Raw genomic sequence first — 17,720 nt, forward strand, 5'->3', positions numbered from 1 at the left:
AGCTCTAATTAGAAGCAAGCAATACCACCACTGGACAGACAGGTCACAACACTGCGTTCACAGGATGCATCCCCCACTCACTGTAGTCGGGCCTAAGTCCTACCCCTAAATTTTAATACTTTCGGTTCCATATACGTTGTAACCTTCTCTATAGGTTGCTAAATTCTGGGTATTCTGCGAGGAAGTTGGGTTAAAAGTCTGTGCACTCTTTGCCACCTTCATTCTCTTCGCTTCTGCCCTGGACTTGTAACAGAACTCTATCAAAGCCACCAGCATTGCCAAGCCCAAGCCGCCAACCAGAATGTAGAAGACGCCTGCTACATTGCTCAGGCTCAAGGCACTCGTCTTGTCCTAGGGAGGATAAAGACACTTCAGTTAACTGTGGAAATGTCACATCCAAAAGGTAAAAGAACACATGAAATCCAAAAAGCCAATGAAAGCAAATGCTTAATTTAACCTGAAATTATTTACAAGTCACTGATGTAGACTAATGGACTTAAACATAAAGCTTAGAGCTCTTGGGAGAAGTAAAATTATAATAGTTATCAACAAATTGTATCTAATTACATTCAATGAAATCAATAACATTTTACCATTATTAAATATGCAATGAAAACCATTATATTTAGCCATATATAAGCATTTACATATTTACATAGAGTGGCAGAAGTGGGCTTATTATTGTTAAGTTTGAAAATGACAGGTTTAAAATCTAATTATGGGAGAAAGGGGACGTCTTTTGGCTTTACTTCTATTAGAATATACTTTTAATGTTTGAGATTTCTCTTGAATAAATCCAACTCCACATTTCCTAGTTGAGCAACTAAGGAGTTGTTGAGCTGATAGTTTCACATTTTGTTCATCGTTAATTTACCAAATATATGCAAATAATGTGCCAAGGTACACATTATTTGTTCTTTCAGTTACATTTACAAGGGAAAGCTCATGGAAAATGTTACTTTTGCATATTATATACTGTTTAGAAATAATTATCTATGTGTAACTCAAGTAATTTTTAAAGATAACTTTAAAAAATATATAAATTATTATGGCCAATTGAGAAATAAGTTATTTATGTATGGATGAATTTATAATTATTTTTATTAATTAAAAATACAATATCATTCCCACTTAAAAATGCTTAGTCCATTAATATTTTAGAGATATTATTCTTCAGAGCTTCAGTACACATATAATCTTGTAATAAATCCAGAATAATCTCTAAGTCCTGCTCTTATGATTAGAAGATACTAAAATTGTAACAAGAATTCGAAATTGTTTAATAAATTATAAATATGCTTATTACATAATATTATTGCAAGAAGTATTTTGGTAGACTACCTGAAGGATGCCCTGTAGTCATTATCTTCTCAGCAGTATGTTTTGTGCAAAATGTGATTCAGACCCTTAACGAGTTTTATAGGAGAGTATTTAACTCAAAAGATGCACTATATACACTGTCACCTTAGTCACAACATCAACTGACTGGGCCAAACATTTTAGGGTAACTTCATTTTTGAAATAATTACTCATTAAGTATTTAAGCTTGTCTGACTTTACATCAGGATTTCAGGTAATGGTTTAATTCTCTGGCCAAGCTTGTCTCATTCCACTCTGGTTAAAGGGCAGACAGAAATGATTAAAATATAGGGATAAAAAAATACAATAAAATAAAATATAGGGATAAGGCCTGAAAGGGATTCATTAACATTAGTTTGTCTCCTTAAATTAATTGAGGCTCTCCTATTTAAACCAGTCACATGTTTAATATCTTAGAATATCCAGTAATTTGTTTTCTTTCTTAAAGAAGATACAGAAAGAAATAAAAGGGGATTCCAAGAAACTTCAGCTCTGGCTTTCAGGTGCTGTTACTATATTCTATCAACTTGTGTAGGTATTTAGATTCACCGATAAACTTGTAATTTTTTTAAAAAAATAAAAACATAACTATTTCCACTACTTTTATTTGTACTCAACAGAATTAGGCATATAGGTTCCTGCATTTTTTATTTTTTTCCTGCATTGTTTAAAAAAGAATTTATGATTAAGAGATCTTAGAACTTGAGAACATTATTCATAAACATTGATTAATTAAAACAATTTCAATTGGGCGAGTAGAATTGAAAGGTTCAATCTGTTTATCTATCAGCACAGAAATATAATGGAGGTTCTTCAAACTAAAGTGGAATGCTTGTCACTATGGTGACAAAAGACTGAACCTCTGAGCAAGCATTTATTTAATATTTAGAATCTCCTTTTTCTGGTTTACTACTGATTTCCTGTTTAGAGAATACATCAGTTCTTGAAATAACATGATTTCATGAAGTCTTGCCTCCAAAACAAACAAAAAAACTACCCCAAAAAACACTACTTTTATTAGTGGTACGTAAGTTTGAGAATAATGTAAAAGGAATTTTATTATTTAAAAATTTTTGCAGTTTTAAGTTAATTTAAAAGTCTTAATATTGGGGAGCAGGTTGCAGTTTCCTGGAAAGACCATCCCTATGGTTGAAATTTATGACATTAGCTTTTTAATTTAGGCAGTGGGTGAGTGTATAATGTTCAGTTTTTATGGTTTCCATATACTTTTGACAATTGCTCCCGTTTACTGCTTTGTGAACACAAGAGGAGGCCCCGAACTGCAGCGACTGACCTTGCTTCCAGAGTCCTTGGGTCCACATTCACCTTTATCGTACCACCATTTGTTTTTCAGCTTGTCTAAGACGCCTGCCTCACTGAGTTTCAAAACGGCAAGGTTTACAGGAGTTCTTCACGTGGAAAATAACATAAATAACATTATATATGTTATTTTATGTTATTCAAGTAAAACTACATTAGAATCGCATGGCAAAGTGACAGAGCAGAGGCCACAGTAGGTGCTATGTCTTGTACTGTAGGCCCAGGTTTAGAATCAGACATAAAACTGGGGCCTGCTCCATCGCTTTAGGTAACAGGCACATACTGCTAGGGAGGATTTTTAAAGAAAATGTATGCAATTACTGTGAATCCAAAACTATTGGCCTTGGTTGGGTTTCTGGAACATTTACCATTTTCCCCACATAAATGTGGCAGTCATTCAAAATCCAGAAGCTTCTTTTTGTTCTCTTTCAAAATTAAGGAAGTGGCTGCAGGTTGACAGACAGACTGAAATAGAAGCTAGGTAGGACTGATTTCATTCCTTGCATGCATTATGATTCAGCTCATGCTATTTGACTTTATGCTATAAAAGTATGTCTACAGTATCCATCATTAAATTGACTTCTTGACCACTTTCATCCAATACCTAATTGAAAAAGGAGGGTGATTTCAGTGTTACAAAAGACCGTCTTATGCAGAGGAAGGTCATCAGGAGACAAATATGTAAATAATTATTTTAAAGTATAAGCCCATGATGATACTTTCCTTCTAAATTGCAGTCTTTAACATAAATAATATCACCAGAAGCAATTTTCATCTATCTTGTCTATCTTGAATCTATCATCTATTTATCTGTTCATCTATCTTGAATCTTAAAGTATATTAATGTACTTTAAGTACAAGGTGAAGTGACTATAATCCACAAATTCTTAGCAACAAAAAAAGACAGGTTAAAGGTAACCAAGATTTTTCTGAATAGACAAACTCCTCTTATAAGAAGACTCTATTTATATTTATTAGAGACTCTATTTGTCTCCTCTACCATCTTTGATTCCTTCAACACTAAATATTGTATTAGGAGTTTCAGGGAGGAGGACATCAGTCATTACCTAGAGTCAATATTCCAAGGAATTTAATAATTCTTTCAGTTTTCACTCCCATATTACAATATGAAGGCTAAGATAATGAATGGAAAGCAGAAAGTTTCAGGATCTTTTGTTGTTACCATTTTGTTGGCTTATTGGTTTTTCATTTTGTCCCGAGACAGACTTTTTTATATTCCTCTGGATATTTTGCCTGGCTGTATCCCCTAATGCGCCTCAGTTCTTCTAGGAAATGCTGAGTGCATCTGGAGTTACAAGACATGCATTTATTGGGGATTCATTCCAAAAACCTATCTACACAACTAGGAAATGCATTAAGAACGATGGTGCTCATGACATTTACTGAGCATTTGCTATGTATAGGCATGGTTAAAAGCATTTTTCATGTTCACTAACATCATTCACATTTTACAAATGAGGAAACCAAAGCACAGGCAGCTTAATTCAGCAAGTTACACAGCGAGGCAGTAGCCTAATCAGGATTCCTGATAGTATGACTTCATAGCTTTTGTAATTAAAAATATTAATAGCAGAAGACTCACAAAATGATGTTTCTAGTTAATTGGGCCTTCTGGTTAAACTAAAACCCATTTTTTTTGTGTGGTTAGTTTTGAAAAAAATTCTAAAATACAAATTTTTATTTTTGTTTATATGGTTTCTGGATATAATTTAAATTTTGTTTCAGTGTTATATTACTATGGCTTAGGTTCATTGTTCCACTGAAGAAATAATATACATTTGCCATGATCCTAGAATATTATGTTGTTTTTTGAATTAAAATCTGACATGAGCATGATTTAATACTTCCTACTAAAAGCTGAATTTGAGGGTGGGGTGAGTTGAGGATTATGGTTAATTGGGGTGCCTGGTTATTTTAAACCCAGTTAATCTAGGTTTTCCTATCCTTACCAACCACTACTCTCTGCACCTGACCCCAACCCCCATTTGTGACGTGATTGTTACAATAACCACAACTGTGGGTTTACTAGTGACCTGCAAATCCTTTCAGAGCAGAAGTCACATCTCATTTATCTCTGTAAAACGGTATTTTCCAGAGTAGCTGACTCAGAGTAGGTGCTCTATAAAGTAGCTCAATTTAAAAAATGACAGAGCAAGATTTTTGAATCCAGAGCAAGCTTTTTCTTGAACTGATACTCTAAGGGTTTTTAGGCCCCCAGGCAAGCTCCCCAAACCTTTGTAACACACGTGTGCTAAACTATATTATCCTATATTTCAGTTCTTGAATGGGGTGGGCTGGGAGGAGGAGGACTCAGTGCTGAAAACTGGAGGAAAGTTCGAGAGTTTCCTTTAAGTTTCTTCAAGAAGGGACAATTGAAGGCAAAATTGTGAATAAGATGAAGACTGCATTAGGCTTCTCTCTCCCCTCTTAAAGTAGTCTTTTCTCCTATGCCCTTCTTTTTCCCTCTGGCCTCTTTATCCTTTCTGCTATTTCACACCTGTAACCTTGTTTTAGAGGATTAGATTAACACTTTGAATACAAGATATTTAGTATTAACCATAATTAATATTCAACTGGTGGAATATCAGAACAAGGAATTCATTACTGGGAAAGTCATTCTCCAAGAGCTAGATTCCTTCAGTGTTTTTTGTTTACTACAACTTTTTTCCTTTTCATTTTTTTCCTGCTGATAAATGCATATTTTCTGTACTAATTCCTTTATTGCACTGGTTGTCATGGCTGTGATAGAAGAAAGCGACTTATTTGTAAGTATAGCATCTATCAAAGTCAGAAATGGGCTGTATTCTTCAAAGTGCCAAATTATCAGGAAGTGCATGACCAAATATAATACCTAGAGAAAGCATTATTTGATATAATCACACTTACAAAATAATTTTTATATGAATATCCACATTTATGTGTGCATATTTTACACATGTAGAAACAGAATAAAGTATAAAATTAACAGAAAAAATAATTTTGTAACTGTAATAATGGGGGATTGATGGTTGGAGCTGTTGCCAAAATTTCTAACTAGACCCAGGATTGAATAACTGGCATAAAAATTGACCTAAAATTCTTTATATGGTTTGTGCTTTGACTAAACCATACTAGGTTAACCAAAGTGGAGAATACATTTTAGACATTGCAATCAATATTTTTAAATTGGCTCATTCATTGTCAAGTAGTAAATTTTTGCTATTTTATTCCCAAGAGTATGAATTTCTTATGACCATAAGAGGACCATATCACAATAATATTAACTCATATGAACACTATCAAAGGATCAAGTTTTCGAATGAAGGAATTTGTACCCTACAAATCATGCATTTCTGCTTTAATTTATTTCGTGTAAGATGCAGGACCCTGTTCTTCACATTTGTTGTTAATTTTTTACCTTTCAAGGTGAGGCCTCTTGGCTGAGGACTGCTATGGTCAGAACTTCATAGCACTGAGAATGGCTGTCAGGTGAGTGGGGATGCTAATTACTGCACGGCATGGAGTGTGACAGGGAAGCTGCTGCAGCGACCCCAAATAGTCTAATTGTTCCTTATATTAAATCATGAGCTCCTTGAGGGAAAGAACAGTGGTAATTCTCTGTTTCTACACAGGTACTGGCACATGGCCCCATTCAAACACAAGTTTAATAATTTGCTGCTGAATGGAAGGCTGGAGAGGTTACGGTCCTGTGAATGACAAGTGAGTCAGCTCTCTCATAGAAACCTTTCCATGTGTGGTACAGGTTTCCATATTTCCCTTCTTCATTAGATGAGTCACTGTTGGGATAGTTAGTTTTCTCCTACCAAGATTCTGTATTTGAAGATCAGCTAAGCCAGGATTTCAGCATGTGTGTGCTGAGTTCTCTCTGTATTTTCCCTTCTGCACTGAATTGGCAGCATTGGTCTTTTCTGCTTTAGTTTTACACACAAAGGCTTTAGAGTCAGCTGCATTTCTCACTTCAGGACTTTTTCTCCTTATTTTACCTCTTTTGATGAAGATCAGGCCAAATGGGAGGGGTAAGGTAAGTTTACAAAGAAAATCAGTCACTTGAAGAAGGTACAAAATGAAAACGAAAAAGCAACAACTGTCTCCCAGTAATTTATTTTAAGTTAGGTCAGGTCATTTAAAATATCATCTTTTATGACGAATTCAGAGTAGGGTATTATTAACATTTAGAGTGCAACAATCTATTCTCTTGATGATAAACCTTAGACCAATATACAACCTATGTGGGGTTTTTTTTGTATAAAAACACATTCCTGGAGGAAAATATAAAATATAATGTATTTCATTTTGGGAGAACATTTTATGTTAATTTTTATAACATGTTGGAAACCTACTTGTTAAAATTTGAAATAGTATTCATTCTAAAACATTTTGTAGTTCATGTTTGGTGAAAGTAATGTTACTGCATAACTATAAGAAGAAGCAATTCGATTTTGGAAACTACAGGGTTAGAAAGAAATTTATTATTTTGGACAAAAAGCATTTACTGAATGTCCATTATGTACCAAACAATGAGTTGGATACAAGCTAATTAAATCTGACTGAGTTGTCCAGTTCATTTCAATAAATTAAAATGACTTTTGTTGCATAGATTTTTCTAACATATATATATTTCTGTTATGCTTGCTTATTTTTCTCCGGATAACATCTTTAATGCACTCTAAAATGGGACTTCATTATTTATATTTGCGGAAAATTTTATCTGTAAAGCAGTGTTTTACTTCTCTTGTATTTGTGATAACAATAAAAATTTGAAAACTAAGTTTTTTCTAATGGAATAGAATACCTTTGTTTTATTTTCTCTGGTGTTATTCTATGATTTTTCTGGTATTTCTAATTTGCATGAAAGAATGCTAGGTTATTAGTATAAAATTTAATCATTTTCTCTATGTATATATTTATATGTTTATGAAAACTATCAGAAAATTTGAGACAGTTGGAGCTCCAAAATATAAAATATTACTCCTTAAGACAGTGCCTAGAATGGAGACAAAAGTTTGTCCTTCCTCCTGCTGCAATAGAATTAGTTATTAGATGGGAAGATGTAAGTGAGCTTAATTTGAAAGGCTTTTTAGATCGGGTGAGAAATTTCCCATCCATGAACTGTTTTCTTTAAGTCTAAAAATACTGATATATAGTGAAGAAGGGCTCTGGGACACTAGTATAGTCTGTTAATTGCCTTTTTTGTTCTTTAGATATTGCTTAGAAATAAAAAAAACTATTATTTTAGGAAGCTGGAGTTAAGATATGAAGACAAAGCTGAGTTGATTTTGTTTTTGTTTCCTGATCATTTTGCAATTTGATCCATTTATGGAAGGCAAAAAATGTGTAGTTCATATGACAGTCTTTGATTTGTTATTTAACTTGAATAGAACCTGAGAGTTTTAGATGGAGAAAACTTTTTAGTAGGCACCCTAGACAGGTCTATGTGGAGTCAGGTTATTGCTGATACTGAACAATATTTGGTAAAAGTTCTGGTAAAGTAATGGTGAAAAAAACAAGACAGGCTTACCGCCCTGCTCTCTCCCCTCTCTTCTCTAAATTGCTGTTTCAGAAACTTACATCCCTTCCTACTTTCCAAAATTGAGATTCATAGGCTTATAATGTCTGATCCACAACCTCTTCAAAGGCAGAGATTTTCAGTGACTATTTTCATTAGGTTTGTTAGTGTGGCACTAAATTGATAATGGTTGCAAATATTTTTGCATTGACAGTAATTGCATACGTAAGTTTGTGAAGGGACTGGACTAGCAATTCGACTGGTATTAGGAGGTCCAAACCATAAGTCTCCCAGCAGATGCACCTATTACTTTACATACTGTTTACCCGCTTTTGGTGACATTGAGGCTAACCTTGGAGTCACCTCCCCCGCTGCCACATTCTCCTTTGTCGTACCACCATTTGTTTTTCAATTTGTCCAAGAGGCCTTGTTCATTCAGTTTTAAAACTGCGAGGTTAACAGCATTTCTTGAAACGATAAAACATATTTTGTAAGAAACTGCACAGCTGTTAAGATGTTAGAAGGAATGAGGACTTAAGCTCTTTATAAGCTTCTCCCAGACGCTAAATAAACCTCTCATTTTACCATCCTGCAGCCCCTTCCGCTGGAGTCCAAACCAAAGGCAATTGTAACTAATTTCAAATGCATTAAACATGCAGTATTTGGTGCTGTTCACTTTCACAGTTCGTTTATTGTTAAATAACTGATCTCATCATCAATCAATTACATGGAATTTTTTTTTGGCAAAACAGTAATAAACTGGAATTTACTAGTAATTGAGAAAGAATTGTGTCTTGAATTCCTTTGCCTCTAAGAATGCCAATGATCCAAAAGAGAATGAAATTAAAATTCATTCTCACAAGGAAAAACAAAATGGCATATACAAACCATCAAACCAGCCACTAATTTTTTGTACTGATTCCCTGAAAACAAAGAATAATTATTACTCCCTTTATTTTTTATGTGGGTTTAGTTTGCTCCATTTAGTTGTTCTCAGAATCTAGGATTTCCTGATCATTTGCTTCGTGGACTAGAAGCTATATGGTAGTCAAGAGACAGCAGCAGCTCTAGGGAAAAATTCTTATATCTAAATTTTGTGTTGATTCTTAAAGGCATTGAATGCTATTTAGAAATTAGGATTACATATCCAATTTGACTGTTTAAGTAATTAAACCCCAGGATGTCACGCTGCATGTGATACTGACTTTGCAAACAAACCCACTAGATTAGATTTCCTCCATGTTTTTCTCTAAAGGGAACTAGGGGAGCTTATTTTGACTATTCTTTAAGAGGATTAAAAACTAGTTTCATGGGCCGGGTGCCATGGCTCACGCCTGTAATCCCAGCACTTTGGGAGGCCGAGGTGGGTGGATCACCTGAGGTCAGGAGTTCAAGACCAGCCTGGCCAACACGGCGAAACCCTGTCTCTACAAAAAATGCAAAAATTAGCTGGGTGTGGTTGTGGGCACCTGTAATCCCAGCTACCCAGGAGGCTGAGGCAGGAGAATCGCTTGAACCTGGGAGGCAGAGGTTGCACTGAGCCGAGATTGTGCCATTGCACTCCAGCCTGGGCGACAAGAGCAAAACTTCGTCTCAAAAAAAAAAAAAAAAAAAAAAAAAAGCAAACCAAAAAAAACATGTCATGGGCTTTTGCCTCCCATACATTTGGTTTCTTTCCTGCTTTCAAGTTAGCGTTTTTAAATGACCCAATAGGTATTTCAAGAGATTTTTCCATCATTTAATACAATTTCTGTTAAATTTAAGGAGTGGCTCATATGCTGAGGGAATTTGGGTAACGTTTGTGATATGCTATTTTATAAACACTGAGTTTGGTGATTACTTAATGGCAAATGAATTATAGGTAAAATAAAGCAACCATATTATCAAATAGCAGTTAAATAATTGATTTGCAAGCAAAATGACATTTAGCCGACTAATAAAAAGTGTTGCATATTTTACCACTAATTAGCTTACTAAAGTGTTTATTGTCTTAAAATTTGTTCATAATATTTCAGGTCAACAACATGCTTTTCCATTTTGTGATGATCTGATTCACTTGGAGAGTAAACAGTTCTCATAAGTAAACCACACATTTAAGAGTTTTTAGTGTTAACTCTTCTTAAGAATTAGACTGCCCATTTACTGAATGCTAATTAAATAATTAGCTATTCCTACATTTCCAAGTAAGTGCCACATTAGTGGTGTAAAATAATGCATGTACTTCCTAATGTGACAATATCAAGTTGTTTAATAACCAAAGGACCAGATTGAAATGTAGGAATGAAGATAGAGACATCTATTTTTTAAAAAATTCTGCTGGGAAAAAAGGAATTATTTTAATTTATTTTGTGTCTACGAGGAACTAAATTTGTCTTTCAATAAATTAAGGATAACTACTAAAATTCTCTATTTTGGAGAAAATTATTTTTATAATCCATTTAATTTTAGCCTTAAACATTCATATTAAGATTTTTTAAAATGAAGTAATATTCCAATTATTTTCTGTGTTGGTTTAGACCATTCCTCTGATAAAACTAAAATTATTTCATGAGAGGGTTATTTAACAGGGTTATTAGCCATATCCAAAGACAGTTTCACAGCACAATAGAAAACTAAAAAGCAAAATAAAGGAATGGATAAGGAAAAAAAGCTTTACGTTGAGAAAATTGTTTGGAATCAAGCTTTCTACAAAATTATTCTAAAACATTGTCTTTCTAATACCATCTAATAGGCCATGTAAAAACAGTTTAGTTTCACACTGCTATCCATATATGTGTGTAATTTTATACACTGGACCAATAGATAAGTTACTACCCAGTTCACAATTAATCTACATGTTTTCCTTCCAGAAACATGTGGTCCCTCAATAGAGTCCACTTAATACCATCATATATGAAATTTACCTTTCTTTAATGATGCATAGTGGAAGGCATTTTGTAATCAATATCTGAAGATAGTATTTCAAGATTTCTGTGCATGTTAAAAGTGTCCGTGGTTTTCTACAATTGTCTAACTAAAGATGTAATTCCCTCATATAATAAGTTTAGGTCTAAAGGCCTCCTTAGAATGCTATTTAAACTTTAACATAAACCACATATATAATGACCATTTGGACATCTGTTCTATTTTATAGAATGAATCACTTCTACATGTTATTAATAATAAAAATCATCAATGACATATATATGTATATAATTACTTCACTCATTTTACTGGACTAGGTTGAAAAGTACTTTTTGTCAAGCTAAGAAGAAAGTGAAATCCTGAAGAAGTAACAATAAACAAGGCTAAGGAAGCCATAAGAAGTTAGATAAATGAGGGATGTAGAAAGCAGATACTCACTGCAGCACATTTTATTATTGTTTTGAAATCTCCTTCAAATATTTCAGACATAGACTTCAAAATCGATGTCAGAAACTCATATTGACTCTAAGGGGTATTCTTGCCCTGATTAAGTATATCAGTGTCACTGTAATAGTGACCTGCCAAGCAGATAAGTGTAGAAGAAAAATATTTTTAGCTATTTCTTACATTAATTATTCCCTTTATTGCGTTAAATGTAGCATTTGCAAAGTCAGTTGAAATGAATTGCTTTCCATTTAAAAATAGAAGAGGAGGAAAAAGCAACAAGGGACCACATTTTTTCTAGATGTTTAAACCATATTGGAGAACCAGATGTGTTGACAATGACGTTGCATAGACTGAAAAGGGTTCAAGGTAATGTGTTTGCCTTTGCCTTGTATGCCATTGCAAAAATCTAGGTGAGAAAATCCCTTCCCCAAATAGCTTTTCTCATAGTAATGAGATGACAGGGAATTTGATTTCGGGCCTGGAATGAAAATGCTCACTCGATCAACTTCCAGGACCTCTGAAAAACTTCCAAAAGTTTTTATTCCTGGAATTTCCCTCAAATGAGTTAGATTATGAAAATCCATACTTCACTGACCTAGCATTTAAGACTTACTTTTGTTAATGAGAATTTTGTTGAAATGTCATATAAAACCAAAGCTTTAGTATGGGAACTAACATATGTAAATTTTTTCCATTTATTATTAATAATTTTGGGCACATTAATCTAGTGCAAAGTAAGATTTCCTTGTGAAAAGCATGCTTAATCCAGGCTAAGACACTTATTGCTTATTCTTTACCCCTCCACAAATAACTTATCATTAAATTATATAGATCTGGATATGCTTTTATGCTTACTTTTATGCCTTACTCATATTTACTTCTAGATCATATTTCTTATAGTATGATTTCTCTGTTGGTGAGGTATTAAAGTGTATATCTGATAAAATGTAAACCTAAGTAAACAGGACAAATTTAAAAAGTTTTAGTAAAGTTTAGTTTTATTTTTCTGATTTCCTGGATTTGTGAATATTGTTGTAAAGGACTGATGATACAACTTTTTAGATTTAGTCATTGTCTGCCCACAAGATATTCAGGACACATGCAGTTTGTAGAACAAATAATTTGCAGTATTATCTTTGGTCTGGTTTAAACACATTCAATTTCATCTCACTTAATAGGATGAACACTTTATTGTTGGCTATGATGGCAATAGTATATGGAATTAATGCAGTTTATCTGTCTTAACTACTGTGTAATTGTGTTAGTGGATTATTATCCTTATAAGAAAGTATCCATTAGTTATACTAATTGAGTATCCCTAATCCAAAAATCTGAAATCCTAAATGCTCCAACGTGCATTTCCTTTGAGCATCATGTTGGCACTTAAAACAATTTTTTTTGGAAATGTTTTAGATTGCAGGTTTTCAGATTACGGATGCTGAACTGGTGGTAAGTGTAACGCAAATATTCAAAAAATCCAAAAAAATCTGTAATCCAAAACACTTCTGGTCCCAAGAAGGCCTGTGACCTCTTCACTGGAATGCACTCTTCATACTATATTATATAAAATTTAAATATCAAGTGTTAAAATTTCAGAATATTTACCTGAATGAGGCTGAGAGGTTTTTTTCATAGTCCTCAATAAATCTTAACATAGTTTAAAAACACTTAAAAATTGTGTGACAAAAAGAAATTGTGTAAAAATAAGAACATTCCTTTAAAGTCAGCAAAAAACATGGATAGATAACTTATGCACCAAGAAATATAAATCATATAAAATAATTCAGCCTTATTTGAAGTTAAACTAAAATCATATAAAAATAATTCTGCCTTATTTGGAGTAAAACTAATGTGCATTAAAGCAATGCAAATTCATTTCTCACCATTCATACTAGGAAAGATAAAAGTAAAGATATGCTTTGTATAGTCGAGGATTTAATAAGAGGAGCAGGCATTCTCATTCACTCATGACAGAATTGAAAACTGGAGATAGGATGGGCGGGGCCAAGATGGCTGACTAGAAGCTGTGGTATTCAGAGGCTTCCATCGGAAAAAAACATAATAAGCCTGTGAATCCCTCACAGGCAACCAAGGTATCCAGGCTTTCTCTCATCAAAATTGTCTCGAAGGCTGGCGTGACTCACTGAGAGAAGGAAGAGCAGTGTCGTGTGGTGGCCCACACCGGGAAGGGGAACCTCCTCTCCACAGCCAAGCGAGGCGGTGAGTGCGCGCGCTACCCGTCCGGGGAAACTGTGCTTTTTCCCATGGAACTGTGCAACCCACAGATGGGAAGATCCCACTCGCGAACCCACGCCACCGGGGCCTAGCGTCCCAACCTTGGAACATGCAGATTCTTACAGCCTCTCAGCTGGAATCTGCTTGAACCTACCGAACTCTCGGGGGGGAGGGGCAACCAGCACCAGCTGCTGCCGCCTGCTGGCTAAGCCGTTTCAGCTCCTTGGGGGAGGGTCTGCAGCCAGCACTGGGACTCACAATTGCCTAACATGCTAAACTACCTGGGTGGGGGAAGGGCAGCACCCATTTCTATAGCTCCAGGCTGTGCTTTTCTCCTGCTGGAGCCAGGGAGGCTGGACAGCTTGCTCCCAAGACTTGTCCCCACAGCCCAACACACCGGCTGTGGCAGTCAGCAGCCAGAGTGCCTCTTCAGGCCTAATCGCGACCCATTCTTCCTCAGTGGGCGGGGCTTCCCCGCAGGATCTCCAGTAACTCCAGCCAGAGGCTCAGGGACAGAATTAGCATCTCCCTGGGCCTGAGCTCCTAGAGGCAGGGGTGGCTGCAGTCTCTGCGGACCAGCAGACTTAGCCTCTCCTCCAGGTAGTTCTGAGGAATCGGGCAGCTCAGATGGGTGGGTTTCCCCCAGCAAAACACACCCTCTCCACCAAGGGACAAAGGGCTTCATTGAATAGGTCCTGCTCCCTGTGCCACCCAACTGAATGAGACCCTCCAACAGGGGTTGTCAGACACCCTATCGCCAGAGTGATCCTACTGGCATCAGGTTGGTGCCCCTCAAGGTCAGAGGTCCTAGAAGAAGGAGCAGGCACCCATCTTGGCTGCTTTCCAGCCTCCTTGAGTGACATCTCCCTGCATGAGAGCAAATCAGATGAACAGGGCCTAAAGTAAATCTCCAGCAAACTGCAGCAGCCCTACAGAAGAGGGCCCTGATTATTGAAAGAAAAACAAACAGAAAGCAACAACAGCATCAACAACAACAACAACAAAAAGTCCCCCACAAACACCCCATCCAAGGGTCAGCAGCCTCAAAGAACGAAACTAGACAAACTCATGAAGATAAGAAAGAATCAATGAAAAAATGCTGAAAACCCAAAAGGCCAGAGTGCCTATTCTCCTCCAAATGATCACAACGTCTCTCCATAAAGGGTGCAGAACTGGATGGAAGATCAGATAGAGAACTGACAGAAGGAGGCTTCAGAAGATAGGTAATAAAAACTACGATGAGCTAAAAATGCATGTTTTAACCCAATGCAAAGAAGCTAAGAAACTTGATAAAGGTTAGAGGAATTGCTAACTAGAATAACCAGTTTAGAGAGGAACATAAAAGACCTGATAGAACTGAAAAACACAGCATGAGAACTTTGTGAAGCATACACAAGTATCAACAGCTGAATTGACCAAGTGGAAGAAAGGATATCAGAGTTTGAAGACTACCTTACTGAAATAAGACATACAGACAAGAATAGAGAAAAAAGAATGAACAAAGTCTCCAAGACTTCATAAAAAGACAGAACCTACGATTGATTTGAGTACCAGAAGGAGATAGGGAGAATGGAAACAAGGTGGAATACATATTTCAGGATATTATCCAGGAGAACTTCCCCAACCTAGCAAGACAAGCCAACATTCAAATTCAGGAAATACAGAGAACACTATTAAGATATCCCATGAGAAGATCAACCCCAAGACACATAACTGTCAGATTCTCCAAGATCAAAATGAAGGGAAAACTGTTAAGGGCAGCCAGAGAGACAGGCCAGGTCACCTACAAAGGGAAGTACATCAGACTAATAGCAGACCTCTCAGCAAAAACTCTACAGCTAGGATAGATTGGGGGTCAATATTTAACATTTTAAAGGAAAGAATTTTCAACCCAGAATTTCATATCCAGCCAAACCAAGTTTCATAAGCAAAGGAAAAATATAATCCTTTCCAGACAAGCAAATGCTGAGGGATTTTGTTACTACCAGAGCTGCGCTGCAAGAGCGCCTGAAAGAAACACTAAATATGAAAGGGAAAAAGCAGTACCAGCCACTGCAAAACCATACCGAATTCTACCAGAGGTACAAAGAGGAGCTGGTACCATTCCTTCTGAAACAATTACAATCAATAGAAAAAGAGGGAATCCTCCCTAACTCATTTTATGAGTCCAGCATCATCCTGATACCAAGCCTGGCAGAGACACAACAAAAAAAGAGAATTTTAGACCAATATCCATGATGAACATCAATGCAAAAATCCTTAATAAAATACTGGCAGACCAAATCCAACAGCACATCAAAAAGCTTATCCACCATGATCCAGTTGGCTTCATCCCTGTGATGCAAGGCTGGTTCAGTATATGCAAACCAATAAATGTAATCCAGCATATAAACAGAACCAAAGAGAAAAACCACATGATTATCTCAACAGATGTAGAAAAGGTCTTTGACCAAAATTCAACAGACCTTCATGCTAAAAACTCTCAATAAACTAGATATTGATGGGACGTATCTCAAAATAATAAAAGCTATTTATGACAGACTCACAGCCAATATCATACTGAATGGGCAAAAACTGGAAGCATTCACTTTGAAAACTGGCACAAGACAGGGATGCCCTCTCTCATCACTCCTATTCAACATAGTGTTGGAAGTTCTGGCCAGGGCAATCAGGCAGGAGAAGGAAATAAAGGGTAATCAGGAAAAGAGGAAGTCAAATTGTCCCTGTTTGCAGATGACATGATTGTATATGTAGAAAACCCCATCATCTCAGCCCAAAATCTCCTTAAGCTGATAAGCAACTTCAGCAAAGTCTCAGGATATAAAATCAATGTCCAAAAATCACAAGCATTCCTATACACCAATCACAGACAAACAGAGAGCCAAATCATGAGTGAACTCCCATTCACAATTGCTTCAAAGAGAATAAAATACCTAGGAATCCAACTTACAAGGGATGTGAAGGACTTCTTCAAGGAGAACTACAAACCACTGCTCAACGAAATAAAAGAGGACACAAACAAATGGAAGAACATTCCATGCTCATGGATAGGAAGAATTAACATCATGAAAATGGCCATACTGCCCAAGGTAATTTATAGATTCAATGCCATCCCCATCAAGCTACCAATGACTTTCTTCACAGAATTGGAAAAAACTACTTTAAAGTTCATTTGGAACCAAAAAAGAGCCCACATTGCCAAGACAATCCTAAGCCAAAAGAACAAAGCTGGAGGCATCACACTACCTGATTTCAAACTATACTACAAAGCTACAGTAACTAAAACAGCATGGTACTGGTACCAAAACAGAGATATAGACCAATGGAACAGAACAGAGTCCTCAGAATTAATACCACACATCTACAACCATCTGATCTTTGACAAACCTGACAAAAGCAAGAAATTGGGAAAGCATTCCCTATTTAATAAATGGAGCTGGGAAAACTGGCTAGCCATATATAGAAAGCTGAAACTGGATCCCTTCTTTACACCTTATACAAAAATTAATTCAAGATGGATTAAAGACTTAAATGTTAGACTTAAAACCATAAAAACCCTAGAAGATAATATAGGGAATACCATTCAGGACGTAGGCATGGGCAAGACTTCATGACTAAAACACCAAAAGCAATGGCAACAAAAGCAAAAATTGGCAAATGGGATCTAATTAAACTAAAGAGCTTCTGCACAGCAAAAGAAAGTACCATCAGAGTGAACAGGCAAACTACAGAATGGGAGAAAATTTTTACAATCTACCCATCTGACAAAGGGTTAATATCCAGAATCTACAAAGAACTTAAACAAATTTACAAGAAAAAATCAAACAACCCCATCAAAAAGTGGGTGAAGGATATGAACAGACACTTCTCAAAAGAAGACATTTATGTAGCCAAAAGACTCATGAAAAAATGCTCATCATCACTGGCC

At 35.9% G+C, this 17,720-nt stretch overlaps 1 protein-coding gene across 6 annotated transcripts in view; it reads right to left on the bottom strand.

Moving 5' to 3' along the window:
* The window catches only part of GRIA4 (glutamate ionotropic receptor AMPA type subunit 4), a 380,722-nt gene that overhangs the window by 7,408 nt on the left and 355,594 nt on the right, over positions 1-17,720 (bottom strand). For 3 of the 6 annotated variants that reach the window (XM_030829275.1, XM_030829278.1, XM_030829279.1), the window contains exons 15-16: positions 8,559-8,673; positions 217-351 (exon numbers count right to left, since the gene is read on the bottom strand). In XM_030829275.1, the coding sequence (XP_030685135.1) occupies positions 217-351; positions 8,559-8,673 (250 nt within the window). Of the gene's footprint in view, positions 1-103; positions 352-2,653; positions 2,769-8,558; positions 8,674-17,720 lie in introns of all 6 variants that reach the window. The other 3 variants (XM_003253075.3, XM_003253074.3, XM_030829277.1) reach the window with 3 other exon arrangements.

Source organism: Nomascus leucogenys, chromosome 15 (genome assembly GCF_006542625.1).
Source record: "Nomascus leucogenys isolate Asia chromosome 15, Asia_NLE_v1, whole genome shotgun sequence".
Classification (NCBI taxonomy): Eukaryota; Metazoa; Chordata; class Mammalia; order Primates; family Hylobatidae; genus Nomascus; species Nomascus leucogenys.